The following is a 21,882-nucleotide window of genomic DNA, read 5'->3' on the forward strand; positions in this document are numbered from 1 at the left end:
AACAGCAGAATAAAATAGAATAAAAGTTAAGTAAAGTTTAAAACATGCAGAGACTGTAAAAGTTAAGTAAAGTTTAAAACATGTAAAGATGACGATATTAATAATTTAGCAGAAAGCATCTGAGAACAGCTTGGTCTTTAGTCTAGATTTGAAGCTGCCAACAGCAGGAGCATTTTTAATGTCCTCTGGCAGTTGGTTCCATAGCTGTACTGCACAGTAGCTAAAAGCTGCTTCACCACACTTTGTTTTAACAACTGGTTTTACCAGTAAATTTTTCTGCTGCGATCTGGTAGATCTGATTGGGTTAGGCCGCTGCAACATATCAGAGAGGTAATTGGGCCCTGTACCATTTAGAGATTTGTACACCAGCACCAATGCTTTAAAGTCAATTCTGTAGCTTATTGGAAGCCAGTGAAGGGACCTTAGAAAGGCACATTCTTTCATATTTAAAAAAAAAAAACAACCCAAAACTGGTCCAGGATAGGCACTTGAACGCAGCACTAAATTCAGGTTTTGACACGATTCAGAAAAATTCAATACAAACCATCTAAATTCTGAGCGTCATCCCAACTTCGCCAAGAAAGCCAGTTGTACTAGAACGTACTCTCATGAAAGGAATCAGATCTTTCCTACAAGCTTTATTTTTCTTTACAAATGTCTACACATTTAACGAGAGCTCATACATGGTACACGAAGATGAAACCTCAGGTTATACGTTTTTCTTCCATTAGAAGATCATGTACAGAGAAAATGAACGTTGCTAACTCGAAACACTGCTCACCAAGAGTCTCTCTCATGTTCTTGTAGAGGTTGATGGAGTCTGTGTCCTTCATGAACTCCCTCACCACCTCACCCTGATCGTTCTCCACCACGAGCACCTCCTCTGGTTTGGCCATGCGGCTCACCATCAGGAGACGCACCTACCGCATAGGCAAAGCAGCATTACTACTACACAACACACACACACACACACGTAAAATAATATCTGGCGTGACAGAGTGCAGGACTGTTAGAGAGATCAGGCAGACCTATTCATCACTGTTCTTGCAGTATAGACTTATAATCAGGGATGTGATTTGGGGCTGGTGAAATTATCTGAAAATTTTAGCCGGGGGGCTGGGGTCCGCAGGCCCCCAGCTGGTCCAGGGCAGCACCCTGGTGGGGGGACAAGGGGGGAAGCCCCTCGAAGCTCCTGGGTTCTGGGGTTTTCTGACTTAAAAATTGTACTAAAATGGCAAGCAAACACACAAGAAAAAAACTTGTCATGATTAACAAATTCAAGCCAATTTAATGGTCAACATGCAACTCTGACACACACACACACACTCTCGCTCGCTCACACACACACGCGTGCTCACTCACACTCGCTCACTCTCTCACTCACACCCCAAAGAACCAGCGCGAGCAGGGCCCGCTAGCCCCGCGCCTTGTGACGTAATTCGCCCCGAGGCGAGCCGCGGTTTTTCTCCAACCTTTCCCAGCGGAACTTTTTTTTCACTATTCTGTCGATTTCGTTAACTCGATTTGCATCTTTACGCCTCGATCACGGAGGCTGCCATCTTTCAACTCTGTTTGAAGCGAGCTTACGTCCAGCTATCTAACAAGCGCGTTCATTGGTTGTTACAGAGCGATGAGCCAATCACGTATCTCATTTCATCTCATTGACATAATTACGTCATTTACGCAATTACGTCATTGAGATGAAACGAGGTACGTGATTGGCTCATCGCTCTGTAACAACCAATGAACGCGCTTGTTAGATAGCTGGACGTAAGCTCGCTTCAAACAGAGTTGAAAGATGGCAGCCTCCGTGATCGAGGCGTAAAGATGCAAATCCGAGGCTGCCATCTTTCAAACAAAGTCGGAATGAATAGGATACGAATGTGGATGAGGGAAAAATCGGAAAAAAAATTCAAGTTTTGAGGTGAAAAAAGCGGAATTCTGCGAATTTGCGGAAAAATCACATCCCTGTATAATACTCAGCTCTCTATTAAAAAAAAAATCATAATATTTGAGATCAAGGCGTATCCTGACCGTTATAACCAGAACGCGTTATTTCAGCCAGAGTCTACACATGTCGATGAGCCTCACCTTGGAGAGTACAGGCAGATAGAGATGTCTGCGTGGGGGCACATCAAAGTGCTGGCTGCCAGATAGCAGCGGTGAGGTGGAGGTGCTGAACGGACTCTCTCTGTACAGCTCCGCCGCCAGGTGGTTCCAGTACTCCAGACAGATCTTGAAGATCTCCGTCTCCTCCACCTCGGACACAAGCAGCATATAGTGGAGAGCCTGAAGAATGAAACAGAGTGAGGGACGGTTTTCCAACTATGAACTTAAAAGTCTACAGCAGGGCTTCCTTGAAGTACCCGTGCCTTATTGTACATGATGGTGCTGATCCAACTAATCGCCTTCCTGAGCTAAAATTTGGAGGACAAGACAGTCCAGGATTAAGACTATAGGACTAGAAAAGCCATATGGAATAATAAAAAAAAAAATCCTGCAAAGCAAAAATAAATGGCCAGGATTGCATTATTTAAAGCAGATACGCAGAACCATGGCCTCACTTTTTGTTTATAAATGCCTTAAGACCTTAAGAATGGCACAGAAATAGTTTTAAGCGTTAATAAATCTAATACAGTAATTTTTACAATTAAAGTGATTCATATCGGTAGCGGTCTGCGTGAATGACCTTGATGTCCATGACGTCACAGCAGGAAGGCTGTCGGTCTCATCGCCATTTCTGCGATACTAAAACACAGAGCTGACTGCAACTCCGATCCTCCATTTTGAGCCAATTTATCACCATGCCACTCAGGTGTGTTGCTAGCCAGTGCAGCAACACATCAGAAGGTGGATTTACGTTGCATTCATGGCCCAAGAATGCTCAAACTGCAAAGATTTGGACGCGTTTTGTGAGAAGTTCACGGGCACATTGGGCGGCTACGAAGCGGTCTCTCCTCTGCTCTGCACATTTTACTGAAGACTCGTACTGTGATCTGTTGAGGAGCGTTGGCTATAAGCCCGGATTGAAAGACGGTGCAGTACCAACAATTAAAAGAAAAGAAAACTACAAGAGAAGGGAAGTAAGTTCAGTTGCACCAGTTCTCCCGGAGTGTGAGCCGAGGGTTATTGATAAAACCCAGGATGGGACATTGTCGCTCAGGCAGTGACCTCCCCGCGGTCGCTGCAAAAACCGGTGACGTTCCGTCCCGGGTTTTAGTAATTGCCTGAGCTGAGCAGTAATGGCAGAGTACTCCATATGGAGAAAATGGAGAATGAGTGGACCAGCCATCTGATTTCTCCGCTGGATATGCTCGCCTCAGCAGCAGTATCTCGCCCTTACGTGAAAGTGAATGAACAGAGAACTGAACGAACAACTAAAAGTCAGATTGTTTCGAAACAATCAGCCACAAGAAGCGAGAACACAGACGGGTAAGATGCGACTCTCATTTGGATACAAAAAACACTCATTGCTTACCTGCATTTAGATTAATACATGTAACTTGTATTGTGTGTTTAAGTAACCGGTACAAGATTATTTAATTTGCTTCAGAATGTGATCGAGTTCATCCGATTATTTAATTAGCCTTTTACGTTTTATCAGTGAAAATGCATGCATGTAGGACAAGTTATAACACCCATCCTGTTTTAATGAGAGTCAACCCACAATCAGTGAAGTCAAATCAGTCTTAGTTGAGCAAGTCGGTAACGGTGTTTCTTACTTTCATCATAAATTTTTATTTATACAACTTTGGTCTATAGCTGTAAAAGGCCTCAGCCTTAAAGTGCACATCACGGGTAAATTCAGGAGCAAGATCAGTGTCTCATTCTCATTATCTCTAGCCGCTTTATCCTTCTACAGGGTCGCAGGCGAGCTGGAGCCTATCCCAGCTGACTACGGGCGAAAGGCGGGGTACACCCTGGACAAGTCGCCAGGTCATCACAGGGCTGACACACACAGACACAGACAACCATTCACACTCACACCTACGGTCAATTTAGAGTCACCAGTTAACCTAACCTGCATGTCTTTGGACTGTGGGGGAAACCGGAGCACCCGGAGGAAACCCACGCGGACACGGGGAGAACATGCAAACTCCGCACAGAAAGGCCCTCGCCGGCCCCGGGGCTCGAACCCAGGACCTTCTTGCTGTGAGGTGACAGCACTAACCACTACACCACCGTGCTGCCACAGTATATATTGTTTTTCTTAATTTATCTATATTTATAAATATATTTTTATATATATTGTTTTTTCATTCATTCAGTGTAATTCTCCTATTTTATATTAAACTTTGGTCAAATGTGTGTCACATTCTCTGCGATTTTTTTTTTTTTACCTTGCACAATACCAGAAAAATTCAGTTGAAATCGAGCCATTTGAGGCGAATTGGTCCGCCTCTGAAAAAACTCGCCATTTGGATTTCCCGGCAAACATTGATTTTCGTGACGTCGCGTGCGGGACGCCTCCCTCTGAATCCTACATCAGCGCTGGTTTGTTTATGAGAAAACGACCTGGTGGTTTTCTGCAAATTTCTTCAACGTTATCGCGTAATTATTAAAATGGTTAACAGATGTATCGTAGGAGGGTGTAGCAGCACCAATCATGATGGGATTAGTGCTCATCGTTTCCCAAAAGACCGGACAAAGAGAGAAACGGGAGCGCTTGGTCTACACAGGCTGTGCACTGAAACCGTGCAAAGCTCGCGCAGCCTGCTGGCGCTTCCGCAGGTGACGTCACAAATCTGGCTCCAGACTCCCTTGGGATTTTTCCAGACGCGTTTGTTATTTTTTTCTGCTGTAGACAGATGGCCTTGTGCAAAATTACCCTTCTGGATGAGTGTGTAAAGGGACAGACTTTCATATTAAAAAAAAAAAAAAACCCACACTAAAAATTGGTCCAGAATATGCCCTTTAAAACCAGTTCCTGCTGTGACGTGACGCACTGAGGGCTGGCTGGCTCAGCGCAAATACCAACTTTGCGGTCGATTTTAACTCTCAAAAAAATGCACGTATATATATTTTTTTATTCCAATTTATGCAGCATACAAGAGTCAAGGATGGAGATACTATCCACGCAGAAATGTATTTAAAAATAAAGGTTCTTTAATACTGAAATCACAATTATATACTCGGAAGTCGAAGCAATTTTGCCTGTTATGCTCATTAAGTGTGCGTGCACACGTACCTCCATGAGCGTTTCCCGCAGGTTGGGCCTCTTCTCAATCAGCTGCCCGTGCTCTTTGAGGAAGGTGCACAGGAACAAGCTGAGGTTTTGGATGAAGTTCTGCTCGTCATCTTTCCCGTTCGAGTACGCCATACGGATGTTCGTGTTCAGAGGCAGCATCTGTCCATCAGAAACCCAGACGTCTTGCTCACGTTCCCATTTATTATAGAGTGAGACACAGGCGGTGCCTTGGAAACGTGTGCGCGTTACCTGTTTGAGCTGCATCATGGTTAGAGTGAAGAGGCTGACAAACTGCTCCTCGTACTGGTTGACGCTGACTCCAGCGATTTCCGTCAGACACTTCAGAGTCACGTTTCGAAACATCGGAACGTTCAGAAACTGAAAGGGGGGGAAAAAAAAAAAAAACCAACACCACCATAGAGCACCTTTAACCACAAGGCAGACCACACAGAACGAGTAATGTGTGTTAGAGCACCAACTTAACCACCATACCAGTAGCAGGAGGTTTCAACAGAACAGCCTGTGCTCTACATGATGTTCCTCCGGTTCTTACGCAGTTGCAAGCATCAACAATGCAAATGCGCCTTTGTGAGAGGATGCAGTTTTGAAACGTGAAGAAACTAAAAACGACGACGAGTTTCCATCGTCTTCTCTTTTGAAAAGTTCAAGAACCATTTCAGAAGAAACGGTGCACGGGAACCCTTTGAAATACCCCGAAACCCTTTATGAAACCTTTTCGAGAACCATTTACGGAACCAATATCATCAAACCAGAAACGGTTTTAGTTTTACGGCCGTGATTACAGAATCTTTCAGTTGCTGCTCCTGTATCTCAAACCAGAACATAATTTAACAGATTAATAAAACTCGAACTCCATTAGATAGAGATACACAAACCGTGCTTTAGAGTCACAGCAGCAACAACAAAGTTTTTTTTTTTTTATAAAGGGTTTCATTATGCTTCATAAGCACGATTACTGTTAAAGAACATGTTTGTACAACACTTCAGCTTCCTCCATCTTTGCTGTACTGCTCCATGATAGCCAGGCCCTGAAATTACCAAACTGTCGCACCTTTTTTTTTTTTTTAAACCCTTTGATGCAAAACATGGGTCAAAAGTGACCCGGCTGAGTTTTTCACTACGTTCACACTGCGAGGCTTAATGCTCAATTCCCATTTTTTTGTGAGGTCGTTCACATTAACAAATATATGCGACTTGTATGTGATCCTCAGTATGAACGAAAAGCGACCTAAAAGTGTTCCGCATGCGCATTGCAGGATACGACGACGTCACACGCAGTGAGCATGGCCAGTGTAGGAAGTAACCTAAAGTTTCCTGTGTATGACAGTAGCCAGCATGGAGTACCTGGCGATGATGCAGTTGTTGTTGCGACGGAGCCAGAACATGCACAATAGCCTGATGTTAAGGAGGAGGTTGAGAAGGAAGAGGGCAAGGGTTTTGGCTCAGGCGTTCTGCGGGGTAGTGACTAGGGCTGGGTATCACCAGATACCTCACGATACGATACTATGGCGATATTTTGCCCGCGATAACGATAATATCACGGTACAGCGATTCTGCGATAATCAATATATTGCAAGAAATTTCAACCACATCACGATATCTGCGTCACTGAAGAAAATCAGAATTTATTGACCACTGTAAAATTACATTTCACATACATAACTACACACTCTTGCCAGACATATATTTGTCTCTATTCCACTGCTGGCAAAACCAAGAGTTGCTTCACTACAACATACAGAAAATTCCCATTTCTGTGCTAGTATTCTCAACTTTTCTGTAAGCACGGACACATCAGTGCTGCTTAACAAGCAGAATCAAATTGTTTTATGAAAACTTAAAACTTGCACTGCAGACTGCACAGACATTTCGGTGCTAACACTAATATCAATTTGTTCTTTGTAAACTTGAGAACATACCGGAGAACATTTAACTTGTGCTTATTTTGCAGGAACAACGCACTGTCTGAAACACATTGAAAAGTGCAGTGTGCATCTTAGTCTCCTACTGCGCATGCGGCGAAGCCTACTGCGCATGCGCAGAACACATGGATTAGCAAGTTCTCATACAGACCGGTTTATTATTCAAAACAAGGCATTACAAATTATTTGACTCGGCCAAAGACTCGACCAATACGCACAAAACGTACAAATCGGCAAATGCGTGAAATACTCACCGATTTTCTATCAGCCCAGCTGATCGGTAGGACAAAACTACTGTTGAATTTTCCTACCCTCCTGGATTTCGCGCATGCGCAGTAGGCTTGGTAGGACAAATCTAAGAGGTAGGATAACTTTACAGAACACCGGCTCACTGTTTTTTTCTCCTTTCCTTTGGAATCCAAAGTGCCTCCAAACATCTGCCTTAAAGTGCGGCGGCGGCGTCTCTAGGTTTACGTTAACAGCCATGCTTGCTTGTTTTTTTTCCTCACTGCAACCGCAGGGGAAAAAAGAGAAGACGAAGAGTGCCTTGCAGTGAGGTAGCGGCACAGCGACACCTCGCAGAGCGGAGGTGCAGAAGTCGTACTGGATTCACAACCCGTCTGAAACATGATTTATTATTTGAAAAAATATCGATATTCAAATTGAGTATCGATATTGAATCAGAAGACAAAGTATCGCGATATATCGCCGTATCGATATTTTTGCACACCCCTAGTAGTGACTGCAACCTCCGTTCAAAGGAACGTGTGGGTGCGGAGTCGCATTGATGTCATGCTCCATGTTGTTGTAACTTTTTTTTGAGAGACCCGCCGCCTACTTCAGCGCAGAATAGTGACGTTTGTGGCTTGTTGATGACGTGTAAGTCGGATGAATGCGACCTGGCGGTTCAGACTGAAGTCGCATATGAAAAGATCGGATAGGAATCGGAATTAGGACCACATATCCAAACGGCCTGGGTCGGATTTGAAAAAAATCGGATCTGTGTCGTTCGTATTGTCAATAAAAGATCGGATACAGGTCACATATGGGCGAAAAAATCGGATTTGAGTCACTTCAGCCTGCAGTGTGAACGTAGTATTTATCTTCCATCTCTTGGCAATAAATTAATTCCATCATTCAGTATTCAAGGTATTCCTCAATTAACTTGTTTTTGATCATCATACGTCCTTATTTTATTTGTTCCTTTCTTACTTTTTGAATAAAAACCCTTTTTGTATCACTACCCTTCTAATGCACAACATGGGTCAAAAACAACCTGCGTTCATTTTCCAGGTTATTTCATGTACGGCTGAGTGTTTCTATGATATACTTTTGAAATAAATTCACTTTGTCATTTACTTTTCCAAATATGCAGTAAATATCTTGTTTAGCACAAATCATTTTTATTTTTCCTTTCTTAAGTTATGAACAAGCACAGCTTTTGTAATTCTACATCAAGTTTACACACATGGGTCAGAACCGACCCGCATGCATTTACTCCAGCGTTTGGTGGGAACTGTGAATTGTGCTTGTGTCGGACATTTCACAGCTCAGCACAGCGCCCTTTGCCCATCTAATACATGTAAGTAATGTTTTTCAATTGTTCTAACATTACCTTAGAAAAAAATTGATGTTTAGGTTACCTTGAGAGTGAGTCGATTACTTGTCAGAAAGTTACAAGTAATTACTATTAGCTACCGAGCTGTTGACATATTCTACTTTAGTTAGCTAATTTTATTGTAGTTGGCTTTTGGCCCTTTTCCACTACCCTTTTTCAGCTCACTTCAGCCCGACACGGCTCGCGTTTCGACTACCTCAGAGCAGCACGACTCAGCTCGCTTCAGCCTTACTCAGCACCCAAAACTCGCACGGTTTTGGAGTGGGGCTGAAGCGAGCCAAACCGAGCCGAGTGGGGCTAGCGGCGTGAGCAGACACTCCCCTGTGCACTGATTGGTGAGGAGGAGTGTCCTCCCTCACATGCCCACACACGCCCCGCGAGCACGCTGGGATCTGTAAACACCGTAAACCCAGAAGAAGAAGAATTACGAGAATTTCTGAAGCCTTATGCGCCTCGCCTCATCTATACGCTCTTGCCAGTATCTGTTGGCGTTGTTGGTGACAACAAGCCACAGCACCAAGACCAGCAACACTAACGACTCCATGTCCTCCATGTTTATTATCCGGGTCGTGAGACTACCGCTTAAAAGATCACTGATGTCACTGTTTGCGCCGCCTAACGACATCACGTGACGTCCACCCACTTTCGCTAACTCCACCCAATGTGTCCACCCACTTCCAGCCAGCACGGTTCAGCGCAGCTGTAGTCGAAACGCAACTCCAACAGCCCCGCTCAGCTCGACTCAGCTCGGCACGGCTCAGCCCGACTCAGCCGCGTCGGTAGTGGAAAAGCGGCATTAGCTAACTACATAGTTAATAAATAAATAAATAAATAAATAGCCGGCCCCATTCACTGCTAAAGTAATTACTTGAAACGAATTATTATAGTATTTACATTTAATTGTAAATCACACTTGGATGACCCATGTGTAGGAATATAAAAAGTATTTTTGTTCATAAAGTAGGAAAGAAAAAATTAATGATTTGTGGTAATTAAAAACAAGATATTTAAAGAATACTTGGAATATTCAATCATAAAATAAATTGATTTCAAAAGATAGAGCAAAGAAAAACTCCGTCAACATGAAATCACCTGGAAAATGAATGCGGGTCATTTTTGACCCATGTTGTGCATATGTTTTGCATCAAAGGGTTTAAAAAAAAAAAAAAAAAAAAAAAGTGTTTATTTTCCCAGAAGGTCTGCCATTCTCCTTCAGCTCTAGTTCATCAAACGGTTGAGAACAGGTGAACATCGCTACACCATTACCTTGTAAACCAGGGTGCTGATGAGTTTGGTCTCAAAAATGTATCCCAGTGGAATCCAGTTCAGGAAGCGCAGGAGGGTCTCCAGTGTAGCGTGGACCAGTGGAGCATTCTGGGAATTTTCCTGTTTAAATAAATAAAGTGCAAATGTCAAATCCTGAACCTAGGCTCAAAATTAATCAGACTGAATTAGATTTACATCTAGAGGTGAAATATTTCAATCCAGTACAACTGGGCAGCACGGTCGCCTCACAGCAAGATGGTTCTGGGTTCGTGGCCAGCGAGGGCCTTTCCGTGTGGAGTTTGCATGTTCTCCCCGTGTCTGTGTGGGTTTCCTCCACAATCCAAAGACATGCGGTTAGGTTAATATGGGACGGCCTTGGGCTGAGGTGCCCTTGAGCGAGGCACCTAACTCCCAACTGCTCCCCGGGCGCTGTTAGCACGGCTGCCCGCTGCTCTGGGTATGTGCGTGTGCTCATTACTCACGTGCGTGTTCACTGCTTCAGATGGGTTAAATGCAGAGAGGAAATTTCACAAGTGTGCGATGAATAAAGTTGCGCTTGCTTTTTCTTTCTCACAATTTTCTTCAGCTGAACGCAGATAAAACTGAAGTAATTATATTTGGCAAAAAGGAGGAAAGGTTTAGGATTGCCACTGTTCTTGAAACTAAGGGGCTTAAAGCAAAGGATACTGTCAAAAACCTTGGTGTCCTTATTGACAGCGAACTTAACTTCAACAGTCATATGAAAGTGGTAAAAAAGTCTGCATTCTATCACCTAAAAAACATTTCTAAACTCAGGGGTCTCGTGTCAAAACATGATCTAGAAAAACTTATTCATGCTTTCATCTCCAGTAGGGTTGATTACTGCAATAGTCTTTTCACAGGTCTTCCAAAAAAGACCATCAAAGAGCTTCAACTAATCCAAAATGCAGCAGCAAGGGTTCTTACAAGAACAAAAAGGGTTGTCCATATCACTCCAATCCTAAGGTCTCTGCACTGGCTCCCAGTGAGCTATAGAACTGACTTTAAAGCACTACTTCTATTTAAAACATTAAATGGGATGGGACCCAGCTACCTACTGGATATGTTTCAATTATATGCACCAACTAGGTCTCTAAGGCTACGTTCACACTGCAGGCTGAAGTGACTCAAATCCGATCTTTTCGCCCATATGTGACCTGTATCCGATCTTTTATTGACAATATGAACGACACAGATCCGATTTTTTCAAATCCGACCCAGGCCGTTTGGATATGTGGTGCTAATTCCGATTCCTATCCGCTCTTTTCATATGCGACTTCAGTCTGAACCGCCAGGTCGCATTCATCCGACTTACACGTCATCAACAAGCCACAAACGTCACTATTCTGCGCTGAAGTAGGCGGCGGGTCTCTCAAAAAAGTTACAACAACATGGCGCATAATCACGGGCGCAGATAGAGGGTGGGACGAGTCATATTTAAATTCACCTCGCTCGGTCCCCCCCACTTATAGGGAGGAAAAAACGTCTATGCTGTCTTTCTTTGCATAAGGCAAACCTCACGGAAAAATCAAAAGACTAATTACCATTCGGTTTATTGAGGTGCACAGCAGTGTATACATATAGTTGCAACAACTCACATAAAACAAAACAAAGACTGATATTCGGTTGGTTGAGCTGCGCAGACTGCACAGGTTGCGAGCTCGAGCTTGGTTGCTATGGTTACTAACAACAAGTTTGACAGGCATGTTGGGGTTGGTCTGCTGGCAGCTTTGTCCCCCCCAGTTTTTTTGTCCCCCCCAGTTCAAAAAACGTATCTGCGCCCCTGCGCATGACATCAATGCGAGGGACGCTTCGGGCTGTGAAGGTTCTGAATCTTCTCAATGGAAGGACGCAGAGGTTAGGGAGCTGATTTCCATTTGGGGGAATGCAGCTATTCAAGCTAGATTGGATGAGTCATACCGCAACCGGGCGGTTTTACTTCCGTAAACACTGGCCATGCTCACTGCGTGTGACGTCGTCGTATCCTGCAGTGCGCATGCGGAACACTTTTAGGTCGCTTTTCGTTCATACTGAGGATCACATACAAGTCGCATATATTTGTTAATGTGAACGACCTCACAACAAAATCGGATTTCACAAAAAAATCGGAATTGAGCATTAAGCCTTGCAGTGTGAACGTAGCGTAAGATCACAAGAGAAAAACTTGCTAGTAATACCAGCTGTCAAAACGAAGTGTGGTGAAGCAGCCTTTAGTTGCTATGCTGCTAAGCTTTGGAACCAACTTCCAGATGATATCAAAAATACTCCTACTGTTAGTTTTAAATCCAGGCTCAAGATAAAGCTGTTTTCAGATGCTTTCACTTGATTAATTTTTACCTAAGTAATTAATTTCCTTTAACATAATTTCTTTTAATTTTGATTTTAATGATTTATTTTAATTTCTTTTTAATCTTGGATTTTAATGATTTTACTTTTACTTTAATTTAGTACTGTCAAAAATGTTGCGTTATTAACGCGTTAACTTGACTCCATTTTAACGGCGATAATTTTTTTATCGCGAGATTAACGCTCTGTGACATGATGTAGGTTTTTCATAAGCTTTTGAAACTGCCAGGAACTTGGAACAGAGACTTTGCTTAGAAAAACGATAGCAGCTAGCCACGCCCCGCACAGCCAGAGTCCTCGGCCCTCCTCCCCCAAAGAACCAGCGCGGGCAGGGCGCGCTAGTAGAGATGGGATTTATGGCTCTTTGATGGGATCCGCATCTTTGTGATCCGTTCTTTGAAAAGAGCCGTTCAAAAGACTGGCTCATTTGGCTCTTTTTAAATATTTGTTCAGTTTTAAGAAGACAGCGTCTAAAGAAGCCAGATCCCTCTGAACTGTAAACTCAATGCTATCCCAGAAATCCTTCCTGTAATATGCAAATTTGGCCGCCTCTGATTGGACAGCGCGACGCATCAACAGGCAGAAAGTGTAAAAGTACAAAATGCGTTAAGTGAGCTGAAACAGTAAAGATCAGATTCAATGCAATATTTATCAACGAACAACTTAAACTTAATATAATAGTGTGCTTTATATTATAATCAAGCATGTCAAGCCTACCGTCACTGTGTAACCTGTCTCTCTGATTAGAGTTGTAGACTAACTCAAGCAGTAGATCACTTCACTCATGGTTCTCGTTAGTCTCGGGACGAAGAGCCACGGTGCTCAGCTTAGGTTTCAGTTTGCAGTGGCTGTGTCAAGACGTGTTATGCTTTGTAATAAGAAAAACATTGGTACAAAACAAGCCCATTCACTTTTTTATGCTGGTAAGAGAATTACAATGGTTTTTCGTGTGACAAGAATGTGCAATTAAATTGCGATTAATTGCGAGTTAACTATGACAGTCGCGACATTAATCGCGATTAAATACTTTAAATCGCTTGACAGCACTACTTTAATTCTTTGTTACTGTGATCCTCGTAGATTTTGTCTGCGGGACGATTTTATTTGGTGCTTATTATTTTTCTTCCCCAATTGTTTTATGTAATTTTATTTTCTATTGTTTACTGTTCTGCTTTTACTTCTGTAAAGCACATTGAACTGCCACTGTGTATGAAATGTGCTAGATAAATAAACTTGCCTTGCCTTTCAATCACCAACTCCACTACTGATTTATTAATCATTTCTACCGTTCGCATAATAGTGACTGGAAAACAACGCGTTTTCTTCACCTACCACACAAACACAGCTTTTTATGGATCTGTTGCATGAAAATATAAATCCTTACCATGACAAACTGGCAAAGCTGAAAAATCTGGGAGAACTCGTTGCACATACTGCAAGAGAGAAACACACACACACACACGTACGTTAGATCTTTGAGAAATCCAGGATCAATCATCTTCCCTCAGCATGTGATGTACAGTCGAATACCTGTCTTTCAGGTGCTTGGCTTTGACCTGAGTCATTTGTCCACTGGAGAAATCGAACACTTCCTCGCTGAGCAGCTTCAGGATGATCATGTTGTTCTGGCAGAGGCTCTCGCTCGTCCGACTCGCTCCCACAATGTCGCTGATGAACGTGGGCCAGTGCTTCGGCCACTCCTGCTTCAGGATCTGTGGAAGGACGGGAGAAAAGAAGGCATGTATTAATGAGATTAAAAATGCATAAATGTAGCTTTTGTTGAATTGTTGAAACACACACAGCATGACTACTCACCTGCACCAAGATCATATTCAGCTTGGCCAGGTAAACTCCCTCTTTCTGAAACGCAAGCACGTACAGCCTCACTTTCACAAATTTTATCTGAAATCTCTTACCATATATATATAGCCGGAGAAGCAGTGAGTGAAAATGGAAACTAAAAATTAGAGGCCTTTACCTCGACCACAGAAGGATCTGAGGACGTCTTGATAATCAGCCCTACGACATATTTCTTAATTCCTAAGAAAAGTGAGGGGAAAAAAAGAAAAAATGGTCATCATCATCCCCCGCTATGAGCATTTTATGAAGACCAACACTTACGCCCTTATAAGCCCATTGCTTTAATATCGACTTATGATGCCGTCAGTGCTATGACAACTTCATACAACGCTGCCCAGAATTTTTCAGTAATATGAGCACGCAAAGTATGTAGTTTCTGAGAAAACTTGTTCAGACTGAAACTGATGGACTCCATTCCTATAGCCCCCTGCGCACTTCGTGGCGGGAGACTTAAAAAAAAAAAAAAAAAAAAAAAAAAAAAACCACACCTTTCAAGCAAACATTAATCAAAACAAAACAACTGATCTGACTTAAAACAAATCGGAAAGAAAAATACATTTATGATTTCTGCGTTTCATTTAGTTTTTCAGAAAAACAAACATATTTAAAAGGATTATGATACAACTTGAGCACCCTAATGCAGAGCCTTTTAAAAGGAGTACGCCACCCCCAGGTGAAACCGAGCCAGTCCCTAGAGTTGGATGAGTGAGCCAAAGCGTTTTGTAGCCGACCCAGCCATTGTCCTGATCTAGAAACGCCTCGATTAGCTTTAGCTTAGCGTAGTCGCTGTAATCCGGCGTGTCCAGCTAGCATGTCGTTGCAAAAGTGAATCAAATAACTCAAGAGTTTTTATAATTATTTCTCATGACCTGTACATTCACATCGAGTACACATATCAATGCAAATTAACACGAAGGGATTTACTAGACCAATTTACATCTGGAACTATTTTCGGCCACAGCACAGGCAAAGCACCGCTGCAGGCGCAAAGACACCACGCAGCACCACAACTTAGTAGTCACGCTGGTGTATTGACGGAAGTTGAGGGTTTTCAGGTGCTGCGTGGCGTCTTGGCGCCTGCAGCGGTGCTTTGCCTGTGCTGTGGCCGAAAATAGTTCCAGATATAAATTGGTCTAGTAAATCCCTTCGTGTTAATTTGCATTGATGTGTACTCGATGTGAATGTACAGGTCATGAGAAATAATTATAAAAACTCTTGAGTTATTTGATTCACTTTTGCAACGACAATGCTAGCTGGACACGCCGGATTACAGCGACTACGCTAAGCTAAAGCTAACCGGGGCGTTTCTAGATCAGGACAATGGCTGGGTCGGCTACAAAACGCTTTGGCTCACTCATCCAACTCTAGGGACTGCAGGGACTGACTCAATTTCACCTGGGGGTGGCATATTCCTTTAAGGACACAGCTCTTTTCCATGTGGGGGCGGAGCTAGTTTCAGAGCCAGGGGAAAACAATAAATAAAAAATAATAATGCTGAAAGGGCGGCATGGTGGTGTAGTGGTTACCGCTGTCGCCTCACAGCAAGAAGGTCCGGGTTTGAGCCCCGTGGCCGGCGAGGGCCTTTCTGTGCAGAGTTTGCATGTTCTCCCCGTGGGTTTCCTCCGCAGTCCAAAGACATGCAGGTTAGGTTAACTGGTGACTCTAAATTGAGCGTAGGTGTGAATGTGAGTGTGAATGGTTGTCTGTGTCTATGTGTCAGCCCTGTGATGACCTGGCGACTTGTCCAGGGTGTACCCCGCCTTTCGCCCGTAGTCAGCTGGGATAGGCTCCAGCTTGCCTGCGACCCTGTAGAACAGGATAAAGCGGCTAGAGATAATGAGATGAGATAATAATGCTGAAAATAAATGAACTGTCAAGCTAAAAATCGACTGCATAGAAATTTCAAATGTTTGAAATTATACCAATAATTACCATGATTTAAGAACATGGGATCATAATTGGCACCTTTAATTGTAACTTTTATTCTGTGAAACGACCACAATTACAATACTCCAAGAAATAATCAGGAACTTGATCACCGTAAATGCCACTATGGCTCAAATCGTCACAAATCATTTACATTCACAACAAGTGTGCAATTTGTAACACTACAAACCAAACCGGTGCAAAAACCTGTGTGTGGTGGGGGTGGGTGGGGGTTTCAAAAGCACACAAGAGATCACTCTGGTCACGAGATAATGTTAAAGAAGAAAAGTAGTGTGTGAGAGACTGAGAGAGAAAGAATTGAGTTTTACCTTCACACTGGTTTCTCGGGAGAATTTTCCAGCGCGTTTTAATGACGGTCTCTAGAATCTGAAGGGCGTAGTACTGTCAACAAAACATCACCAGATGGGATTAGGAGAACCACAGGAACCCAAAAAAACAAATATAACCTAAATAATAACCACTAGCTACAAGTTACTCGATTTACAAATAGGGTCATGAGAGAAACTCAGAAGAATCTCCTCTTTTGTTTCATCCCATCATATTTCTAATATCAATTTGTAAAATCAGAGTTTCTGTGCTGACACATTTTTGAAATGTGTGTTACTGGAGAAACTCAGACAAGCCATGTTTAAGTTAATACGTGTTAACTTATTACCGTATTTTCTGGACTATAAGCCGCTACTTTTTTCCTAGGTTTTGAACCATGCGGCTTATACAAAGGTGCGGCTATTCTGTGGATTTTTCTTCCACCGCTAGGGGCGCTCTAACCGGAAGTAGAATCAAAAATAAGATAGACGAAAAATCAATGCAAAGAAGAATTAGCAGATCTTTAGCAGATAGAACACGCACGACAAATTACTAACTGGTAATTATTTTCAAATCCAGCGAAGATGATTAAAGTGACTTGTGGTTTCAAACAGAGGAGAAATGAAGGTAAATAAATGCCGGTTATTTTCTCTTGGTTCTGTTCTGTTTTAATCAGCAAAGTTGCTGCCGTGTTAAAAGGCACTGTTCGGAAAGAATCTGTTCAGGTACATACATGTACATTTACAGTACAAAATCGTTCTGTACATGCAGTAAATATCTAACTTTTCAACATCGATATCTGTGGCTTATAGCCCGGTGCGGCTTGTATATCTTTTTTTTTATTTTTAAATAGAGCGGATGCGGCTTATATACAGGTGCGCTCTATAGTCCAGAAAATACGGTAATCGTGTCTTTTTCACGATCCTGACATGGTGCACTATTTCAGTACGGCAAAACACATACATTTCTTCCTCTGCTAAACAAACTTGCGTTGCATCTCAAACTGCATACCTGTATGCTGCTCTGGACCGTTACCGAATCCTATCAATTGGGTTTTTTCTCTCTATCACAGTTAGTTTTTCAATCTTAAAAAAACTCTCATGTCGCCTTTAAACCCATCAAAAGCTCCATTTTGTTTTGCAGCATTCTGGATTAGTAAATACTTTTGAATGTAAGGGCAGTTTTCTAATTGGGATGCAGATCATGACGGCAATCACAATGACTGCTTTTAAGGGAAACAGAGCTTCAGCTCGTCAGCATACAGAAAAAAAAATAAATAAATCACTAAACATCTTACAATTCGATTTTGAATCCTGGCGGACGGGAAAGTTTTGGCTCCGACGTCGCTTTTCAATCTTCCGGATGTACACGAGATACAACACAACCCCAGATTGTGGACTATTTTCCGATAACACCACAACACAAGTAAATCAGTCCAAATAATATTCCTTTGGTTTTTTTTTTTAAAGTAACTTGTTACAAATGCATGTTAATGACAATTTTATAAATCTGGAATTTAAATAAACAGAGTGGTCAAGGCAAAAGGCTGACATTTGCACAAGGTTTAGGAAGGCCAGAAATAATAAAATTAAAAAAATAAATAAATAAAGTCCGTTGTACACCCAAGGCTCGGTTTAATCTTTTTGTCCTCTGGTTTCTTTAACCAAACAAAAAGTCTTTCATTCCTACACCAAACAAATCCACATCTGTCTACACATACTTTGGTCTTCATGTTCTGAGAGAACTCCAAGATGGTGTCCACTCTGGTCCATGCATCTGGGTGATCCTTCAAGTTAGTCAGGACTTCCTGTGCCAGCCGTTGCTAGGATACACACACACAGAAAGAGAGGGGACAAAATTAATGATCCTAGTTCACACAAACAAGATGCTATTCACCAGATGATGTGACCCAGTGTTTTTGTCACGGCGTTGTTCAAGTGACGGTGGGAAAACAGAGTCAACATAAAATCAGCCAGCAACTGTGTTTCTCACTGAAGACATGCATAAAAAAAAAATAAAAAATAAAAAGTGCAAACATTAGGTGTCTAATCTTACCTAATGCACCTTTCAACTTGTTTTTCTTTTACTTATTGTTTTTTTTTCTATTTTCCATTCATTTCATGTTTATTTTACCAATATTCCAGCTTTTATAATTGTAAACTGCACAGATATCTGCTGAATAAATCCGATCGAGCTAAAATCCAGCTACACATTTGATTTTTTTTTAAAACATCTATCAGCATTATTTTTTATACCATGATAAACCAGTATCAGAATGCACTCAGATTCTACACAATGCAGCAAAACTTAGTGCATTAAAAAAAAAAAGTTTCCAAATTAGACAAACAATCAAAAATTTTAAACTACCCTAAGGGACATATCGGATTAAAAACAGACCTCATTTACCAAACTGGATACAAACAGTTCTTTAAAATAAATAAGTAGATAAATTTAAAAAAATAATTAGTGCTGTCAAAAATGTCGCGTTATTAACGCGTTAACTTGACTCAATTTTAATGGCGATAATTTTTTTTATCGCGAGATTAACGCTCTGTGACATGTAGGTTTTTCATAAGCTTTTGAAACTGCCAGGAACTTGGAACAGAGACTTTGCTTAGAAAAACGATAGCAGTTAGACTGTAATGCCCCGCCCTGCACAACCAGAGCCCTCTGCCCTCCCCCGAAGAGCCACGGTGCTCGGCTTAGGTTTCGTTTTCCCATCTGTGGCTCCAGCCCGACTTTGCAGTGGCTGTGACAAGACGTGTTATGCTCTGCAATAATAATAAATAAATTTAAAAAAAAAAAAAAACATTGGTACAACCAGTGTTCGAACTATGCCGATATTTTCGGGGGGTCCCTTTTTTTCCCTTGGGGGGGGGGGGGGGGGGGGGGGGCGGCGGCTTGCGCTGGTCTCAGAGCGCGGATCTCCATCGCGCACTCACTTCGGATATGCAAATGCTTCCCGTTACACACGATTGCTGTGTCAATAAACATCATTTTGCCAATATTTTAGAGCTTGACAGCACTAATAATAAATCAAACCTTTCGTACGAGTGTTTATGCAAGAAAACAAACAGAAATCCTGAGTGTGTGTAAATTTATGGCCAAGAAGACCTTAATATTAAACACTATTTTACTGGCATAAAAGTGAATCAATCTGTCTTTCAGCTCTTTCCCTTTTGCACTACTCTGTTTATGGAGTTTTGTGGGCGTTGTTATATGCAAATGAGTTGTGGACGGTGTTTAGGACTTTATGGGTAGATCAACATATACACAAGTCGGGGGGAGAATTAACAAACTGTATTTCTGAAACTTTCATAAATCTGGTTGGGCAGTTATAGTTCAGTCTGGTTTATGCGAAAAAACAATTAAAAGAAAAAAAAAAATTTATAAATGAGATCCAGTGGAACCAATCCAACATCAGGCCAACACCAGCCAAAAAACAAAAAAGGTGGGTGGGATATCAGAAAACGTACTGAATAGCAGATCCTGTATCACACACTGAAGACTGGATTTGGAAAAGGAATTTAAGTTTCTGCAAAATGCTGATACCAGGTCACATTTACTACATGTTTAGATTACATTAATTAGATACAGTACAGTCCTTAGAAGGGAGAAAAAAAAAAAAAAAATCTCCCAGCCTTACTTGCCCAATGGGTGAACAGCACCCAAAACATACTCGCCCGAAAAACAATTCCACTTGCCCAGAGCTTTATTTTATTTTGGAAAGGAAAGAACAGTTTATTTTTTGAAATAGGCAAAGAAGCATAATTATCATAAATCCACAAAACCATCACACCAATTGACCCATCCCACGTGACATCACGACAAACGCGGGCGCCATTTTGGACATGAACTACCAGTAGTCTACCACAGCCAACAACGAGGAACGACGGCGAAGCATCGAAAGGAATATAGCCATCAAAGAAAGTTTTTACTTTCAGCAAGACTTGCATCATGCCATTATATTGTTGTGCACCTGGATGTAGTAACCATCAACACACAACAGGCTTTCGTCTAAACGGGGGAACAGGGGCGCTGCGCCCTCTTACTCTCGGCGTGCGCCCCCTTACCGACTCCGTGAAAACATCCCAGCAACACTACATGACAATGTGTCTGATCATCAAATACGTTATAATTGCTCCAAAAATATTCCAATCATAGTAGATACACCGCCAGACGGTGCAAAAACCATCCGAATTGGCGTTTTCCAGACTGAGGCGCCATGTTGTTTACTTGTCGCGGCTGCTCTCGTGAGATTTGACATGGGTTACATACAAGGTCAGCTGACTTGTAGAGCGAGATTTCTCGAGACTGAATGACCTTTCACCCACCGGCGCGGGAGCTTTTGACAGAAGTAGTTCGCGAGTTGTTTTTGTTGACACTTGGGCATTTAAAGATGTCATCCAGTGGCACGAAGCGGAAGAAAGCCAAAGATTGTCCGGGGCAGAAGAAGATTACTTCTTTCTTTTTCAATGTTGACAGACAATTTGTTACAATTTCCCTCTCAGATAGCCTCAGAATGTCCCATTGGAGCATTTTTCAAAGGCTTTGCACGGTGGGGGGGACAACCGGCACCATCCCCCCCCGGCTTCGCTCCCTCATACTAAATTTTTCTAGAAAAAACCCTGCACAAGGCAAGATTTATCATTTTTTCGGATCCCGACAGATGCTGACCGACGGAGAAGATGGATGGTCTCTAAAATATTGGCAAAATGATGTTTGACATAGCAATCGTGTGTAACGGGAAGCATTTGCATATCCGAAGTGTTGCGTTTACATCAAAGATAAAATAAACCTATATGACAACGACTGCTGCTGCCAGGTTGGGGACACAAACTAGTAGAAAGGAAGTGTGCCAACACACTTCCTTAGTGGTCGATTCTGTTTTAAGGCAAGATACATTTAATTATTCGTCTGCTGTGGGTTTGGAATCGGTAGCCTGACCGATTCGTTCATGTTTGTGGTGCCATTTGTTTGTTGACGCGTGTTGAAATGGAAGATTGGTCGTTGACATGATTTCCAGTGATGCTTTGGTGCTGCTGTGGATCAGATGTGTTGAGTAGCCTGACTGTTTTTTTTTTTCTTGCGTGTGGTATCATTGTTGACGCGAGGTTGTTTTTTGAACATGCCAATGCGGACATGATTTCCTCTGATGAGTTATGACTTCAGACGCGATGCGTGTGTGGAGTCCGCGTGATGTGCGCGTAAGATAGGCTTCTCATGTGTTTGGAGATCTGCGCTCTGAGACAAGCGCAAGCACCCCCCCACCCCAAGGGGGAAAAAAGGGACCCCCCGAAAATATCGGCATAGTTCGAACACTGGGTTGGAGAAAGTAATGGCAAATAGTGAGTGCACAAACCATAGAAGGTAACCTGTACACAGCGCCA

General features: G+C 42.4%; 1 protein-coding gene across 2 annotated transcripts in view; it reads right to left on the bottom strand.

Moving 5' to 3' along the window:
• xpo1a (exportin 1 (CRM1 homolog, yeast) a) overlaps positions 1-21,882 on the bottom strand; it is a 73,913-nt gene that overhangs the window by 42,032 nt on the left and 9,999 nt on the right. For both annotated transcript variants that reach the window (XM_060899082.1, XM_060899083.1), the window contains exons 3-13: positions 18,213-18,314; positions 16,495-16,567; positions 14,358-14,419; positions 14,195-14,239; positions 13,910-14,091; positions 13,764-13,812; positions 10,016-10,135; positions 5,438-5,566; positions 5,189-5,347; positions 2,092-2,289; positions 782-920 (exon numbers count right to left, since the gene is read on the bottom strand). In XM_060899082.1, the coding sequence (XP_060755065.1) occupies positions 782-920; positions 2,092-2,289; positions 5,189-5,347; positions 5,438-5,566; positions 10,016-10,135; positions 13,764-13,812; positions 13,910-14,091; positions 14,195-14,239; positions 14,358-14,419; positions 16,495-16,567; positions 18,213-18,314 (1,258 nt within the window). The remainder of the gene's footprint in view (positions 1-781; positions 921-2,091; positions 2,290-5,188; positions 5,348-5,437; positions 5,567-10,015; positions 10,136-13,763; positions 13,813-13,909; positions 14,092-14,194; positions 14,240-14,357; positions 14,420-16,494; positions 16,568-18,212; positions 18,315-21,882) is intronic.

The sequence above is a fragment of the Neoarius graeffei genome, chromosome 18, assembly GCF_027579695.1.
Source record: "Neoarius graeffei isolate fNeoGra1 chromosome 18, fNeoGra1.pri, whole genome shotgun sequence".
Taxonomy (NCBI): domain Eukaryota; kingdom Metazoa; phylum Chordata; class Actinopteri; order Siluriformes; family Ariidae; genus Neoarius; species Neoarius graeffei.